Source organism: Danio aesculapii, chromosome 12 (genome assembly GCF_903798145.1).
Source record: "Danio aesculapii chromosome 12, fDanAes4.1, whole genome shotgun sequence".
NCBI classification, from domain to species: Eukaryota; Metazoa; Chordata; class Actinopteri; order Cypriniformes; family Danionidae; genus Danio; species Danio aesculapii.
Genome location: NC_079446.1, coordinates 5,109,474 through 5,127,218, shown reverse-complemented (window position 1 = coordinate 5,127,218; position 17,745 = coordinate 5,109,474). Strand labels below are relative to the sequence as shown.

The following is a 17,745-nucleotide window of genomic DNA, read 5'->3' as shown; positions in this document are numbered from 1 at the left end:
AACATCTTTTCCCATTGAGCGCATAATTAAAATAAAAATAATTTGCAACCGGAAACATGTCAGGCAAAAAAATATAAATAAATTAATAAAATAATTAATTTAAAAATAAAATAATTTTAAATAAATCATTGATTTCTGCTATCTTTATTAGTTCCAAAAACACAGATTTCTACAACTTGAAAAGGCATCTTTGGATATCTTTCTTTTTGGATGTAAAGTAAAGCCACTGCACTCTTTAGGTCCAGAGCATGGCTGTATGTTGGTGTGTAAGTGATTTGTTTTTCAGCTGATTAACGAATCATGGACCAGTAGCTTTTGATGTGGATACTCCTTTTCTGCTGGAGACACTGTTGCCCTAAAAAAATTATAAAACAGTCGAAAAAAATGTGTAAAAAAAACCTAAAAAAGCTAACATATACTGTAGAAACAGCATAACAGAACATTTTAACAGTTTTAGAACCTTGACTTTTCCAAACCATGGTAAAACCTTGAAGCCGGTTATCATCCCATGCCTAATGACAGAATCAGAATCAGAAAGAGCTTTGTTGCCAGGTATGTTCACACATACGAGGAATTTGTTTTCGTGACAGAGCTTCTACAGTGCAACAGCATTACAGAGACAGGACCAAAAACAGATAATAAATATATAAAAAAATATATATATAAGTAAGTAGTGAATGCAAATCTACAAATTGACAAGTGTATGTACAGGTATATTACTATATACAACGTTATATGAGCAGCTGTTATGTGCAAATCGGCATGTAAAGTGTGTTGTTAAATAAGTGTATATGTGTATAAAAGTGTTTAGCAAGTAGTGATGTTGGTTCCACAATTATTATCATCAAGTGTTCATGAGATGGATTGACTGAGGGAAGAAACTGTTTCTGTGTCGGGCTGTTCTGGTGCGCAGTGCTCTGTAGCGTCGACCAGAAGGTAGAAGTTCAAAGAGGCAGTGTGCTGGGTGTGAGGGGTCCAGAGTGATTTTGGCAGCCCTTCTGCTCTCTCTGGATAAGTACAGTTCTTGGGGAGTAGGAAGGGTTGTACCAGTGATTCGCTTAGCAGTCCGAACTATTCGACGTAGTCTTTGGAGGTCGTATTTAGTAGCTGAGCTAAACCAGACAGTTATTGATGTGCAGATGACTGATTCAATGATGGAGGTCTAGAACTGTTTCAGCAGCTCCTTTGGGAGGTTAAACGTCCTCAGCTGACGAAGAAAGTACAGCCTCTGTTGAGCTTTTTTGACAATGGCGTCAATGTGAGTGTCCCACTTCAGGTCCTGAGAGATGGTGGTGCCCAGGAACCTAAATGACTCCATTGCTGCCACAATGCTGTCCATGATGCTCAGTGGGAGGAGAGCAGGGGGGTTTCTCCTGAAGTCCACTATCATCTCCACTGTTTTGAGCGTGTTGAGCTCCAGGTTGTTGTTACTACACCAGACGGCCAACTCCTTAACCTCCTGTCTGTAAGCAGACTCATCATGACTAGGGATGTAACGGTATTAAAATTTCACGGTACGGTAATACCTCGGTATGAATGACACGGTGCGGTATTTATTGAATCATTTACAGGAAAAACAAAACTTACGAAGAGACTCGAAAAAAGAGCCAGAAGTGTTTATTAAACAGTTTACCAGAACACTTAACATATCAATGGCATACAAATTAGCCATCTATCTGTTAAATTTGAAACAGGAACTTAAATTTTTTTAGTTTAATAGCAAAAAATGATTAAACCATGTGAAAAAATAAAGTTTCAATTTAGTATTCTTAAAAAAACTCAGAAAAAATAAAAATAGCAGCCTACTTATTGACTGAGTATTTGAGAACACTCAACTCATTTACTCACACACTCACTTATTCAGACAGAGACATTTTGTAAGGAACATTTGCATATCAACATCATGTAGCCGCTTTTGAAGCTGCACTGAAACTGCGATTTCATGTGGATGCTCTCCTGCGCAGACGTGTTAACTTATCAACACGTATATATTTATAATTATTAAATGGTTTTATTAAATTATTTATTTACAGTCCTGTGAGTCTTTTATCTAAAACTTTTGGGTGAGAATGCTTGCATTTTGAGTGTCATTTGTTCAAGGGAGCTAATTACGTCCCTTAAATGTTTTAAGAGGAAATGGTTACTAAGGACTAATGGGAAATACTTAATGTCAGCCTTGAGTACTCTTAACCTTAAACTGAGGGATTTTTTGGTTAAGGACATGCAAACGAGCCCTGCACTCTCCTGCCACGTCACTTGCATTAACATCTGCATTCTTGTTTGCAATCGTCCTGGGACCTGCTGAATAATAAATGTTACGGGGGACGCAGTGGCGCAGTAGATAGTGCTGTCGCCTCACAGCAAGAAGGTCGCTGGTTCAGCCTCGGCTGGGTCAGTTGGCATTTCTGTGTGGAGTTTGCATGTTCTCCCTGCGTTCGCGGGGGTTTCCTCCGGGCGGTTTCCCCCACAGTCCAAAGACATGTGGTACAGGTTAATTGGGAAGGCTAAATTGTCCGTAGTGTATGTAAGTGTGTGTATAAGTGTGTATGTTTTTCCCAGTTATGGGATGCAGCTGGATAAAACAAATGCTGGATAAGTTGGCGGTCCATTTCGCTGTGGTGACCCCAGATTAATAAAGGGACTAAGCCGAAAAGAAAATGAATGAATGAATGAAGAAATGTTACACTTTACAGAATATATATTAAAGGGGTCAGTGGCCTTTTAAAAATTACTTTATTTTTTTGTCTAATGATAATGATAATGATAATAATAATAAGAAGAAGAAAAAGAAGAAGAAGAAGAACAATAATAATAAGGTTTCTCTACCCTGGGGTTTGAGGCTGGATTTTATAGGAGGTCTGTCTAGAATGGGCACATCTGCTCCAACCCTAATCAAAGACACTTGAACAAGCCTATCAATGTCATCAGCTGTATCCGAAATCACCCCTTTACTCTTAAATCATGCACTATTTGAAGAAGCAGCCATTTATAGTTGTATCTGAAACCGTAGTAGACGTTCTGAAGTACGCTCAATCAATCCCACAATGCACTGCAATAAGGAGTCTACAACCCATTTACACTCAACTAGAAAATGCCAGCTGTGAGAATTCATGCAGCAAGTACATTTCTCCATCTGACCACTAGATGGCCCTCACAGCAGAATCCTATCTATATGTTTCAATTTCACGTTCGTTCATTTTCCTTCAGCGTAGTCTCTATTTCAGAGAATAAACCGCCAGCTAATCTGGTGTACGTTTTACGCAGTGGATGCTCTTCCAGCCGCAACCCAGTACTGGGAATTACTCATACACACTTATTCACACAATATAGCTCATATCTTTGGATTGTGGGGGAAACTCCTACGAATACAGGGAGAACATGCTGACTCCACAAAGAAATGTCTACTGGCCCAGTTGGGACTCGAACCAGCGACCTTCTTGCTGTGAGGCAACAGTGCTAAATACTGAGGCACCGTGCCACCCCCAATTTCACATTATTTATCTAAAGGAACAATTTCATATATGACTGATATCAAATTACTTAGTTTCATTACTAATAGTCAGCTGGCTACGTGTTAAATAACCATCACAGGTCCTAGAAGTTGAAAATGTAATCAGTCTGAGGGATTTATCATCCAGCAGACTAAAAAAAAGTTTCTCTTCATTGAACTCAGTGCTCATTAATACTCTTTGAAATTCACTCCTTCAATTTTCATTCACTACAACTAGTGGACTGTACTAGTGGACTAATGTAGGGAACAGTTAATGAGTGTATAGAGACTGATATAGCATTCAAGATCACTAGAAACTACAGACAGGTATATTTGATTAGACTTGCAATAAGGTGTCCCTCAAAGTTGCTCATACTTTTATTATTGAGTATTTTTTCATATTCAGGTAATCTGTTCTGACACTGATGGTGCAGCTTCACTCTCATCACTCCTACTTTTCTGTCTCAGTGTGGCGAGTCGGTTCTGACAGCTCTGGGTGGATGTAAACTATTGGTGGAGCTCTCTAAACAGGAGATCGAGACTGAGGTCAAGCACTCCATGAAGGAGCTGGCGCTGAAGTTTGAGCAGATGGCACATGGTAGGATGTGTGTTTGGTCGTCGTTGGCATCTTATAAAACCAATAAGATTTGAAGCTTCTTTGACACTAACACTACCCTTGATGTGTTTGCCATTACTAACACTGCTTTACAGATGTGTTTGGCACATGCTACCAAACCAAAGCAAGTCATTCCTACAAGCTGTTGATTCGCAAGTCAAAACTGTGGGGTGACGCCACCTGTCTGGAAATGGCCATAGCTGCGGATGCCCGGATCTTCTTCAGCCATGATGGAGTGCAGGTCTGGCAGCGCACAAACCATTGTTAAAATATTAGTTTACTCAGAAATGACAATTTAGTTATTACTACTTACCCTCATGTTGTTCCGATCCCTCGAGACCTTCATTCATCTTCAGGACACAAATGAAGATATTTTAGATCTCTCGTCCTCCTTAGACTGCAATAGTCCCAAGATGTTCAAAGTCTGGAACAGTTCCAAGATCACGTTTGGAAGGCAAAACAAAAAAACAGCAGTATGACTTTGTTTGCCTGATGTCACCTGCATCAGATTAGGGTGCACGTTTATTATGGGCAGTGTGATGCTTTTGGGTTGCACTGTTGACTCCTAATTGTTGACACATCCAGTTGGCAGTCAGCCTTTGGGCAGCATCAGGCCATCAGTGAACATCTGGCTAGTTTGTTTTCTGTTTAAAGTGTCGCCTCTTATTTTATTTTTACTTCATTTAAAGAACTTTTTGTGAACAAAATAACACTCAATAGTGTACAACATGCATATTTGTTAACAACATGTCATCTTTGTTATTACCGCGACCCAAATCCCCCTTTCTCCCAACCAGAACTGAACCAAAACCATTTCCTAACAATACAGCAATTATGAAGCACCGTCAATTAAATCTCAGCCAGACTAATGGAATAAGAAAGAAAATAGAATGACCTGTAAACAGGAAGAAAGACACTGTTAAAATATATATCTAAGGATGAGACCAAAATGTTATCATACATCTTCAGTTTGCCAAATCTAGAGAAGCGCACCCTCCAGTTTGAGGGCAGAAACCATTTCAGCTAACCATTAAAAAAAAAGTAGATTTCCACTCCATCAAAATCACTCTCTTGGCCAAAACCATGCCAAACATAAGGGAGATGTTACATGCTAGAACGTCTTTCGTTGTTTTAACCCGCCCAATGCCAGTTTAGCCAATTATATTTCAGGTCCCCTGGGTTGCCTTGGCGTAATTGATTCATTCAGTCATTAAACCTCTCAAAGCATGTGTCCGTGATTGAAATGTGACCTCCGGTGGACAGTAACAGCCCCAAAATGAGACGCAGATACAGAGTTCCACATGAGGTTATTAATTAGCAAATGATATAAATATTACGAACATAAGGTGAGCAGGTTACATTGTAACAAAGTTCCTTTAATACAAGTCATTTAACTTGGCGGCCATCTTTAAAACGCCTCTCGGGTAGTATGCTCGGGTATTCTGTCTGAATGGGGATTCTCCAAAATTGCTTGCCAAGCTTATGATTGAATTTTATATTAGGAATCACCAATAAAATTAAACAACAACTGTCCCTTTAGTTTCATTTTTAAATGTCAAAATCAAACAAATTCTGCAGAAACTGACATCTGGTCCAAGCCCCTCCCCCAGGGTATCATCAGTCTATAGCGATCGATGATTGGCTCCTGTACTAGAAGGCGGACTTTTTTCACCACATAGCGATCGATGATTGGCTTCTGTACGGTTTAAAAATCACTACTGAGAGTCCAAACACTGAAGAGCAAATCCAACGATGCGCAGCTCTACAGATCCCGAACCATGCAAGCTAGTGGCGACAGCGGAGAGGGAAAGAAAAAACTTCACTAATTGGCGAAAGTGAAGAAAAAAACCTTGAGAGAAACCAGACTCAGTTGGGCACGACTATTTTAAGTTCTCCGCTGGCCAAACGTCTTGTGCAGAGCTGCAGTCTCAGCGGCGGAGGCTGGCCTCAGCGAAGACTCTTCACTGAAAATAAACAATAGATAGAACATTTTTTGACCACTTCATAAGGCCTAATTTTGTTGGAATAATGCTTTTTTAAAAACAAATTTCGTTATAATCCTTATATAATACCTTCGTTTAGGTATAATTTGCATATTTATTTATTGTGTTTTTTGTTGGTCAGTTATCTACAAAATAAACAAAAGGAACGAATACATTTTAGGTGTGACATGCAAATAATACATTTTTAAATAATAAGGGAATTCTGTATTTAATTCAAGTAGGCCTATTATAACATTTTAAAATAAAGTATGTTTGATTTTTCATAGTACTAGGTTGCAGATGGAAGGGCATCCGCTGTGTAAAACATATGCTGGATGAGTTGGCGGTTCATTCCGTAGTGGTGACCCCTGATTAATAAAAAGACTAAGCTGAAGGAAAATAAATGTATGAATGAATGAAACTGTACTTGGAGCTTTGTATGGTTACAGTAGAATCACTAAAGTCACACAAAATGACCCTTTTTTGCTCTTTTCTGAACTTTTTTGGGATTCTTGCTATATATGGGAGGATGAGGGAGCTCTTCAATTTCATCTAAAATGATTTGTGTTCTGAAAATGAAAGTTTTTGAGGGATTGGAATGATGTGAGGTTGAGTAATTAATAACATAATTTTCATTTTTGCATGATCTTTAATAGCTTGTCTTGGATTTTAAAATGAGCAGTGTTTTTTAACAGTCTCTTTTTGTTTAGTCTCTGCTGTCTCAGATCTGGTGGGGAGATATAGAGAGAGATACTGCGCTCTGGAAAGTCCTGCTGGTGATGATCTGTCCTCCTGTCTGCTACAGCAACTTCATTGAATTCAGGTACAGAAGCTTGTGAATGTCCTCACATCATCACTATCCTTTACCTTCCTTAATTTGACAAATGTGTTTTTAATCAGTGTCATGTGGAGACATGGTTCATCCAAAAATTAATTTGCCCTCCAAGATGTAGTTGACTTTTTATGTCTTTATAGTAGTTTGTAGTTGACTTGTATATGTATATACAGTTGAAGTCAGATTTATTAGCCCCCCTTTGAATTTTTAAATATTTCCCATATGATGTTTAACAGAGCAAGAAAATTTTCACAGTATGTCTGATAATATTTTTTTCTTCTGGAGAAAGTCTTATTTGTTTTATTTCGGCTAGAATAAAAGCAGTTAAAAAAAAAAAAAACATTTTAACATTATTAGCCCTTTAAGCTTTATTTCTTTCGATAGTTTACAGAAAAACCATCGTTATACAATAACTTGCTTAGTTACCCTAACCTGCCTGGTTAACCTAATTAACCTAGTTAAGCCTTTAAATGTATCTTTAAGCTGTATAAAAGTGTCTTGAAAAATATCTAGTCAAATATTATTTACTGTCATCATGGAAAAGATAAAATAAATCAGTTAATAGAAATGTTGAAAAAAATCTTCTTTCCGTTAAACAGAAATTGGGGAAAAAATAAACAGAGGGCTAATAATTCTGACTTCAGCTGTGTATATGTATGTTTTTTATATATATATATATATATATATGTGTATACCTGACCCCATGTGACATTATATGTGACGTAGGTTGGTAATTCCTTCGAACTCAGGGCTCTGTTCCAGGACAGCATGCCAAACACGCATTTACCTTATCAAGCATCAGCTAATTGTGAACTCTTGAAGATGATTCATGTCAAACACTCGACTGAAATTATGAGGTGAATTAGAAGTTAAAACATGTTATTAAATGTGGTATTTTCATGTGGGATCGGATCAGCTGCTGGAAATCTACAGCTGATTACGAAATGAACATGGAAATCGCCTATGATTAACTGCTCAACCCTAATGGACTTTAGTTTGTTTCCTCCTAGGAAAGCAGATCAAGCAGAAGAAGAGAAATCAATGACGGCACCTCCATGTTCAGCTATAGACAGCAATTATGGAGAGACCGTCTTCTCCTTCACTGAGATTAAACACCAGTACATCAGCTTTTATTTAGTACATCATGCAGAAATACGTCTGTCAACAAAATTCCTTTATCTGTTTTCTTATGATCTTTAGAAATGAAGGCGAGCATGAAGACTCAAATCATATCAGGTGGCCTGCTAAAGGTTTGACTGCTGATTTTGCTGATTAGAAAGTATCATTGACAGAAACTTATTCATTATTGATTTGGAGCAGAAGGGCTGAAATCGTAAGTCTTTCTGTCATCAGGAGCTCCTGCATTCATCAAATCAAAGAAGAGTAGCTTTGTGGTTTCCCGCTGGAAGCAGTTCTGGTACGCTCCTGTCACCTCATTCATCGGCAACCTTCTGATGTACTTCCTCTTCCTGTTTCTGTACGCCTACGTGCTATTGGTCGACTTCAGGCCGCCTCCCCCTGATGGCCCTGCGGTTTCGGAGTATGTGCTGTATTTCTGGGTCTTCACTTTAGTGTGCGAGGAGATTCGAGAGGTACGGTAGATGCTTTTTTTTTCTTACTCATGTTCTTATACAATTAGTCTGATGATAAATCCATGCGTTTATTCTATGCTACTTTCTTTCACTTTCAGGCATTCGTTGCAGGCAATAAGAAGTTTCCTCAGACGTTGATCGTGTATGCTCAGGATATGTGGAATAAGCTTGATGTTCTTGCCCTTTCCTTCTTCATTGCTGGCTTGTGCTGCAGGTAACAGGTCCTGATAGTTCATAAATATCATATATCATAAATATATTGTAAGCGGTAAAAAGAATAACGTTACACTTGATTGAAGGTTTATTACATCATTGTACCCAGCAGGCACAGGATGTCAACATGAATTCAGATTGACGTTGTACCCCAACCTGGTGGGGATGTTACATTTTGAAATGAAAATCGGGTTGACGTCAGAACCCAACCTAAAGTAAATCAAATATCAACATCTAATTATGTTACAGCTTGACATTGTGTGGGCATGACCATTTTGACGTTTATCAGATGTTTTATTTTGGTTGCCATGCCTAACGTATAAATGTCAGTATTTGACGTCATTATGACGTTTATTTAAGATGTTGGCTCGACGTCAGATTTTGGTGACTTTCCAGCACAACCTAAAATCAACCAAATATCAACGTTATTATTGGACGTCTAAATAACGTTGTGCTTAGACACTAGCTAGACATTGTCTTTTGGTCACCTTACATCATGACCTAAATCTAACCTAATATTAAAGTCTTATGATGTTGCGTGCCTGCTGGATACAGTTTGCAACAGAGCATGTTGGTTTGTTTGTGGTACAAAAGAGGGCAAAACTAAATATAAATTGCTTATTTAATTTTGCTTGTGTATTTATTTTTCTCTATTAACATAAACCAGCATGTAAAGTTTCATTTTACAACCAAAGCACTGCACATTCCTCAATGAGATGGTTTAAACAAGAAAAGAAATAAAAGAAAATCAAAATAAAAAAGGGAGAGTTTTACATACGAATATAAAATGATTAACAAATATTTGTTATTAACAAAAGTTATTAAATGCACTTTTAGTACAGAAAACGTTCATGTATGAAAACATTTTATGCAAAAATATTAATTGATTTTCTATTTTTAGACTGAGATATCACATTTATATACATTTTAATCTCTTTTTCTAGGACCATTAGGAGAGGTTTGCTTTTCCTGTAAACGTACATTTGCGAATGTGAAATTAACATAGTAATAAAATAAGTTTTATAATAAAACCAGCATCTTTTAATGAGCTATCCTTAATATTATAACATATTTATAAGATGAGATAAACCATTTTTGAAAGCTTCAACATTAATCCAAAAATGTTGAGTATATTGGAGGAACCAAAATAAATGTGAAATAGGTTCATTAAAACATTCACATAAGCAGCATTTTAAATCGATAATATCAATAAAAAAATTGTAGAAAAACTTTTATATGAACTTTTAAACTTTTTAAAATATTCAACCTACAAAAAAAAAAAAACTGCTTAAACCAGCCTAGGCTGGTTGGCTGGTTTTAGCTTGTCGACCAGCCTGGTTTTAGAGGGGTTTTGGCCATTTCCAGGCTGGTTTCCAGCCATTTCCAGCCTGGTCTTAGCTGGTCAGGCTGGAAAATTACCAGCTGAAACCAGCTTGACAAGCCTAGCCAGGCTGGAAGCCCAGCCAAAACCAGTTGTTTCCAGCTTAAACCAGGCTGGTCAAGCTGGTTTTAGCTGGTCATTTTCCAGCCTGACCAGCTAAGACCAGGCTGGAAATGGCTGGAAACCAGCCTGGAAATGGCAAAAACCCCTCTAAAACCAGGCTGGTTTAAGCTGGATTTTTCAGCAGGGCAGTGACGTTTCCTCTCTAATTCATCGATTAATATATAATCATTTACATGAAGCCTTTCATAACTTGTTTTTGTTAAGCACACACTCAAAATATATCACTAAAAGGGTGTCAAATATATTGATTATATATGTTAATGTAATGCTAATATATGTTCATTTGTCACAATTTCTTTTGAAAAAGTAAATGTATTGCGATTTTAAAGCTCTTAAATTATCAGTTTTGACACGACACATTGATTAAGTGCTGTATTGGGCTGTAACTAGTTGTAAAAATGAAGGAATGACGGTTCAGACTCTGCACTGCCTATTGAGCATATTATATTATATTTCCACTTAGTAATTCTTAACATTATTTAATAAATTTTTGCTTTATTAACATGCCGTCTTGGCTGTTATGATTGACTAAATATTTATCAAACTTAGCCTGCGCGGTTTCTGCTTTCCGCTGATCATCTGTGTATCTTTGTTTCTGCCTCAGGATGTTCAGCTGGTCGTTCAGCATGGGTCGTGGTATACTGTGTGTGGACTACATGGTCTTCACTCTCCGACTCATTCACATTTTCGCCATTCACAAAGAGCTGGGTCCCAAAATCATCATACTCGGCAAAATGGTGAGACAGAGAGGTGTTCGATGTCCAAAATCAGTATGTATGTGGTCCACTGCCATAAAATCAAGCCGTTTATAACCGACTGTCCTGTTACTACATGAGCAAAAAGGGGAAAATATTTTCTTTCGGCTAGAATAAAAGATTTTTTTTTTATTTTTTTTTTTTTTAAAACATTTTAAAGTCAAAGTTATTAGCCTTTTTGAGCTATATTTTTTTCAGATAGTCTACAGAACAAACCATCGTTATACAATAACTTACCTAATAACCCTAACCTGCCTAGTTAACCTAATTAACCTAGTTAAGCCTTTAAATGTCACGTTAAGCTGTACAGAAGTGTCTTGAAAAATATCTAGTAGTGGTGTCAAAATTAATTGTTTCTTTGGTGCACCTCAATGCAGACAGGGACAATTATCGGTTCAGTAATAGATCATAACCGGTTATTACGTACTGACGTCATTCATCTCCTATGGGCGATGTTGCAGTAGAACACTATGGTGAAGGAGGCGAGTAAATAAAACGCTCCTGCTACTTAAAAGGTAGATAATTATGCACAGTTCAACTGCTTGTGAGTTTGCTGGACAGTCTTTCATTGACAATGAAGGCGGCACAGCACACGAGCCGCTATTTCTTTACTAGGAAGAAATGCTGTAAAACTCCATCTTTACCTCGCTCTCTCAGTCACACTTTGGACATTTGACCCGCTGGCGTGTTTGTGAGGTAACTTTTCTTCTCCTCTTGGCTGTTAAAGCGATACTCGTGGATCCAGATACGAGCATGCCTGAGGTGCAAGTTTTCTCCACTGTGTCTATTATGGATTACCTGTGATAACTGCGTATTATGCGCATACAGACTGTAACCGCGGCTGTTCTTCCCGCGTCACTCATTGGTAAACAGCGCTTTCATTTCTAAAGCCGATCGCAGAGCTTTCTGTTGAGAAGGTGAAGACAATAACCAATCATAGGGGTGTAAGACCTCACCTGTCAGCGCTTAAAAAGCAAGTGGGATAATATTTACATTAGTTTATTTGCATAAGAATAGGACGTGTGTTTGAATATAACAAAGTTTATTGACCACACTTCATCATTATTGTTCATTTATTCGTGGAAACTAGAACTGAATTAAGAAATAGTTTTAAAGCTAATCTTTGATCTTAACAAACAAAATTAAATATGTAGGCTAATGGATGTCTTCAGTGGAGTGAGTTTCCACTGTTTCCTTACTCCATGAAAGTAAAGAGTCAAGAGTTAAAGTAAAGAGAAAGTAAAGAGGCCGAATGGAGGAGGTTTTCTCGCTAGTGAAGCCTTCAGTTTTTTGTACAAAGTCCGCCATGTAAATAGCAAATGCGCCATGGTGTGACGCAGCTGACTCTTAAAGGGAATAAGAGATGAGACTCTGATTGGTTTATTGCATGTTATGCTCACAACACACCCATAACACATTAAGAGAGTAAGCACAACCCTGTTAGACCATGCTCTACGGCACAGAGCGTATTTTTCCATCCTTAAAATAGCAAAAGTGGATTCGGAAATGCTATTAATACTTGAGCGCCATGAGCTTTAGACTTTGTGCCTAGATCATTAAAATAGAGCCCTTAAAGGATACCCACTGTACATATTTCAACATTTAATTGTTGAATCAATTTTACATTACATTAAGTCAAATCTCATGTGTTTGTGTTTTGCATGAATGTTCTTGAATTACAGATCAAGGATGCGTTCTTCTTCTTGTTCTTCCTGCTGGTGTGGTTAATTGCATATGGAGTGGCTAATCAAGCTCTACTATACCAGTATGATCCTAGCCCTGCAAGAACGTTTCGGCGAGTGTTGTACAGACCATATCTGCACATATTCGGTCACATTCCTGTGGAAGAAATAGACAGTATGTTCACTTCTGATTCAACTTTTTGCTACCTTTAGTTAGCATCCATCCACTGACTGTATCATATGTGTGTGTTAAGCTGGCAAACACTGGGAAAGAGACTGCACGGATAATCTGACGTTGATCAATGAAGGCATAGAGCCGTGCAGAGACACCAGCCACAACTGGCTTGTGGTCATTTTGTTGGTCATCTTTTTACTAGTCACCAACATTTTACTTATCAACCTGCTCATCGCCACATTCAGGTATTAATATGTCTGTACATCCATCTTCTGTATGTGACTATCAAATCATCTGTGTGTTGCTTTGTGTTCTTCTGCAGCTATACGTTTTCCAAGGTTCAGGAGCACAGCGACACATACTGGAAATTTCAGCGGTATAATCTGATAGTGGAGTATCATTCACGTCCAACACTCGCTCCACCATTTATCATCCTGTCTCACTTCAACCTCCTGATCAAAAGACACATACGCAAAGTGCCGTCCATCAAAATCCATCGATTTGGTAAAGTTTAACAAGAAAAGTACAGTTTAAAGGATTATTCTGTCAAGTTATGTTATTAGTCATTCTCATGTCATCAAAAAACCTTCATTTATCTTCAGAACAGAAATTAAGATATTTCAGATAAAATCTGAGAGCTCCCTCATCCTCCATTGACAGTAAGTCCAGAAAAGGAAGCAAACAGTTGTTCAGTGGTTCAGCTGTAATCATATGAAGCTCCAAGGACACTTTTGTGTGCCAAAAAACTGTAAACTGTTGTGTGTTGCACTGGTGACTCTAATGGCAATATGCCCTATAGCCTGCAGTAAACATGGCCCCTAATTTTGTTGGTGATCAAAGTCATATTTACAGTATATTACAGGATTTTTTTTATTGTCACTCCTCCCGGGTGACAGAGCTCCTCACCCTGTCTATAAGGGTGCGCCCTGCCCTAGGAAACTAATTTCAGCCGCTTGTATCCGTGATCTTGTCCTTTCAGTCATGACCCAAAGCTCATGACCATAGGTGAGAGTAGGAACGTAGATTGACAGGTAAATCGCTCAGCTCTTTCTTTACCACAATGGACCGGTACATCGACCGCATTACTGCTGCACCGATCCGCCTGTCAATCTCACGTTCCATCCTTCCCTCACTCATGAACAAAACCCCAAGATACTTGAACTCCTCCACCTGGGTTAAGGACTTTCCTCCAACCTGGAGATGGCCAACCACCTTTTTCCGGTGGAGCACCATGGCCTGACTTGGAGGTGCTGATTATCATCCCCGTCACACTTGGAACGACATGAAAAATGATTACCAGAATTAAAATGTTTGGACGAATTAATGCTTTAACAATAACATTTCTTGAAGATTAGCATAGTCAATGTGATGTAATATACAAATTGTGTGCATTTACGTTTTTTAATTATAGCCCTGAGGATTGCGGGTCGAGAGGCGAACAAGCTGGTGAAATGGGAGAACCTGCAGAAGGAGAACTATCTGGCTCTTGAGAACAAAAAACAAAGAGGAACCGACTCTGAGAGGCTCAAACGCATGGCTGCTAAGTGAGTCAAACTTTTATGAAAAATCACTTTTTCACTGGCGGATTTAGGACAGCTTTACAATGACTTCTGGACAAAGTGCACAAAAAAAGTGTACCTTAGAATATAAGAATAGTTTAAAAAAGAAAGTGCTTTTCTGAAATGACCCATATAACCAAACTATTTTTAATAGAACAATTTATCGACCCTTTATTCCATATGGAGTATCATATTTGATACTTAGTTTTTTATGGCTCGTATTTTATATGATATTATGATGAGAATATGTTCTTGTGGAGGAAAGAAAAGTTTTTATCCTGATACCCAAACTAAGAAATCAATCAATTGAATAAAAGGTCAATGAAGAAATTAATAAATAGAAAGGCACACACAAAGAAAATATATCCTGTAGAATCATCCTGATTCTCTGTTTTATTACAATGTTAACGGTATAGTTCACAGAAAATTACTTTTACCTTTCCTTTTACACACCTTCAAGTTTCTTCTGTTGAACACAAAGCAAGATATTTTAAGTGAAGTTTCATAAACTAATTTCGAGAGGAGCACGTGATATGATTGAGCACGTCTGGCCACTCATCTGTAATCAGTAATAATCCAATCAGAGTGATCCTAGTTTACTATAAATGGATCAATTTCTCCCTACTGTTCTATCTTCGTTTGGAAGAATCCCCCCTTCCACCCCATCTCCTCCTTTTCCTCCCTTTTCTAAAGGGGAAGCTCTCGAGACCTACCTGATCTCGGATCTCCTGATATGCTTATCGACCGGGCAGGAGCCCTGGGCTCAAATATCTCTGAGCTCAGGGTTCTCTCCCGGGACAGCATGCCAAACCTGCTTTATACGCCAAGCATATCTAAGTGGGAAATCTTGAAAGAATGCTGGGTAAAAAAGCAGCCATTAACATCCATAGAAGGATGAAAAAGTACATTTACATTAGGGTTGAGCGATGTCGTTCAATTTGGCATCGTACAATGTCTAATGTGAAACATCGCGATGGCATCGTTGGCGGCGGTGAATTCATTAATTATCCATAACAATTAATTATTTGTAGCCTACCGTTTCAACTACCTGACCCCCATGGTCTTTGTTTTACCCATAACCAAATCATAAATAAATAAATAAATAAATAAATAAAGATAAGCTACACACAAATTACCACCTGTCAATCACTTTTTCCGCAGGACTTGATCTGTGTCATTATAATGGCGTCGACAAACTTGGTTGGTAAAAAACGTGCACAAGCAACAGTATCTGAGGTTTTCGCTAAAATGACTAAGTACAAGCATGAAAGCGAAAGATTGAAGCAGTGAACTGACACTGTGACACGTTACCTGATAAACTGCCCGACGTGCACTGCTCTCTGAGGTGACTGCTGGAGCTCAGAGTCAGACGTGCACATAGCCTACACTGCAGCGCATGACAGAGTATGTGTGTGTGGTCACATGATGTGCATTTTCAGTGGTATAGTGGGGAAGGAGTGCTTTTCAGAAATGCTAGATGAAACGCCAGTGTGGTCGTGGATCGTTTTTTGTTCTAAAATACCATTTCAAAACTAAAGGCCCGTTCACACCTGGACGCTTTTAACACCTCGTGACTAAATAAAGGGCGCCAATGTGATCGTGCACACCAACGCACAAAACGGCAGGCATAAAAGCGTCATTTTTAAAGAAACGTCTCCTGCTCCTCCACCAATCAGCTCGGCACTTTTGTTCATGTGCACGGAGCTGCTGAAGTTACAGTAAACAGTACTTGGAGGCGCTCAGGCGCAAAACTGTCAATGCGAGCGCAAATTGAAGAAGACGCTAGAGCTGGAGCTGCTGCTTGAACCATCCATGCTTGTTCGAATCGCCAGTAACTTTAACAACAAGGGTGTCAACTTTCTCTCTTCTTCTTTGTTACAAGCGGGTGTCAGAAGCTTAAAATTGTGTAGCGCCATCTAACGTCAAGGAGTGATTTTGCATCCAGTTGAAATCGCTTGCGTTTGAATCCGGAAAAACGTCTCAAAACGCTGACGATAAACACAAACAAAAAGCATCCCGGTGTGTACGCGCCTTAAGGTGTATTAGTGTAAATGGGGCTGAGAGTGTGTATTTTTCGCAGGAGGTTTACTGCTGCGATGGGGGTGGGGCGGAGGATCGCGATGCCAGCTCAGCATCATGATGTCTATCGGCCATCGGCGATGGACAGTGGCATTGTTTATCAACCCAACCCTAATTTAGATAACACAGTTGTGTTCATCGCTGTATCTTGTTTTGTGTTCAACTGCAAAAAGAGACTTTAAACAGGTTTGCAACAAGTTGAAAATGAGTAAATGATGACAGAATTTTCAGTTTTGGGTGAACCATCCCTTTTATATTATTCTTACATTTTCATTATAAAAAATTGTCAACATTTTACAGCAGAAAGACACGTCAACCACACCATAATATACTTTACAATAATTTAGATTCATTGCAACTTTAAGTCAAATCAATATGTGATCAAAACATTTTGATTTCCCGCACATTAATGAGGATGTTTTGTTTCAGAGTGGATGGACAAGTAGCAGAGATGAGAGATGTAGACCGCAGACTGAGAGCCCTCGAGTCTGAGGTGAGAACAACATGATGTGATTTCAGTATTATATTACACTGCTGTCTGAAATACTCCATTCTGATTGGTCAGTCGCAACATTTCAAGGTATGTTATTCAGAGATAACAACCGCTAAATTACACAGGCTCATCGGGGAACTTTGAATCATCCTTACCGTCACTGAATACGTTCCTATACTTGCATCCACTTTCATATGCATCTGCTTATTAATCGGGATGTTGTTTTTACCTCTTATTGACTGTTTTCTGCCGTCTTGTGAATGAATAATAATATGTAGGTTAGTATATGCTTTATCCAGCCACTTTCGTTTCTGTCAGCTTTGCGTTTCTGACTGTTTGGCATCATCTTGTGTCTAAATAATGCGCAGGTTAGTGTATACTCCATCAGCTGTTTTCATTTCTGTCAGCTTTACATTTCATTAAAGAATTAATAAACTATTACGGCTCAGAACAATGCTTTGTGTCTAATTTTGATGTCCATGTAACCATGTAATAAGTAGGATAAAGTACATCCAGGATAATTGGTTTTCATGGAATAAAGTAATTCGGTCTTTTACAACATTGCTCCGCTTTTTCTCAGGCTGCCAAAAAGCCTGTCATGTTTTACACTCACAAAGACATATCTAATAAGAGTGTATATGGACTATTGTTGATTGATTAATACTCTTGTATATGCAGATGGAGTTCTGTAACTCTTCTCTACAGTGGATTATGGAGACTCTTTCTCAGAGCAGCACAGCGAAGAGCACTAAAGCACATCCTACTCGCAA

The 17,745-nt window shown here is 38.5% G+C and overlaps 1 protein-coding gene across 1 annotated transcript in view; it reads left to right on the top strand.

Moving 5' to 3' along the window:
• Positions 1–17,745, top strand: part of LOC130238453 (transient receptor potential cation channel subfamily M member 4-like) — a 37,838-nt gene that overhangs the window by 17,838 nt on the left and 2,255 nt on the right. The window contains exons 14-27 of the mRNA XM_056469483.1: positions 3,959–4,088; positions 4,202–4,347; positions 6,799–6,911; positions 7,934–8,041; positions 8,124–8,173; positions 8,277–8,515; positions 8,614–8,729; positions 10,837–10,969; positions 12,670–12,844; positions 12,924–13,089; positions 13,167–13,348; positions 14,256–14,388; positions 16,912–16,975; positions 17,654–17,745. The exon at positions 17,654–17,745 is cut by the window's right edge and continues 2 nt beyond it. Of these exons, the coding sequence (XP_056325458.1) occupies positions 3,959–4,088; positions 4,202–4,347; positions 6,799–6,911; positions 7,934–8,041; positions 8,124–8,173; positions 8,277–8,515; positions 8,614–8,729; positions 10,837–10,969; positions 12,670–12,844; positions 12,924–13,089; positions 13,167–13,348; positions 14,256–14,388; positions 16,912–16,975; positions 17,654–17,745 (1,847 nt within the window). The remainder of the gene's footprint in view (positions 1–3,958; positions 4,089–4,201; positions 4,348–6,798; positions 6,912–7,933; positions 8,042–8,123; positions 8,174–8,276; positions 8,516–8,613; positions 8,730–10,836; positions 10,970–12,669; positions 12,845–12,923; positions 13,090–13,166; positions 13,349–14,255; positions 14,389–16,911; positions 16,976–17,653) is intronic.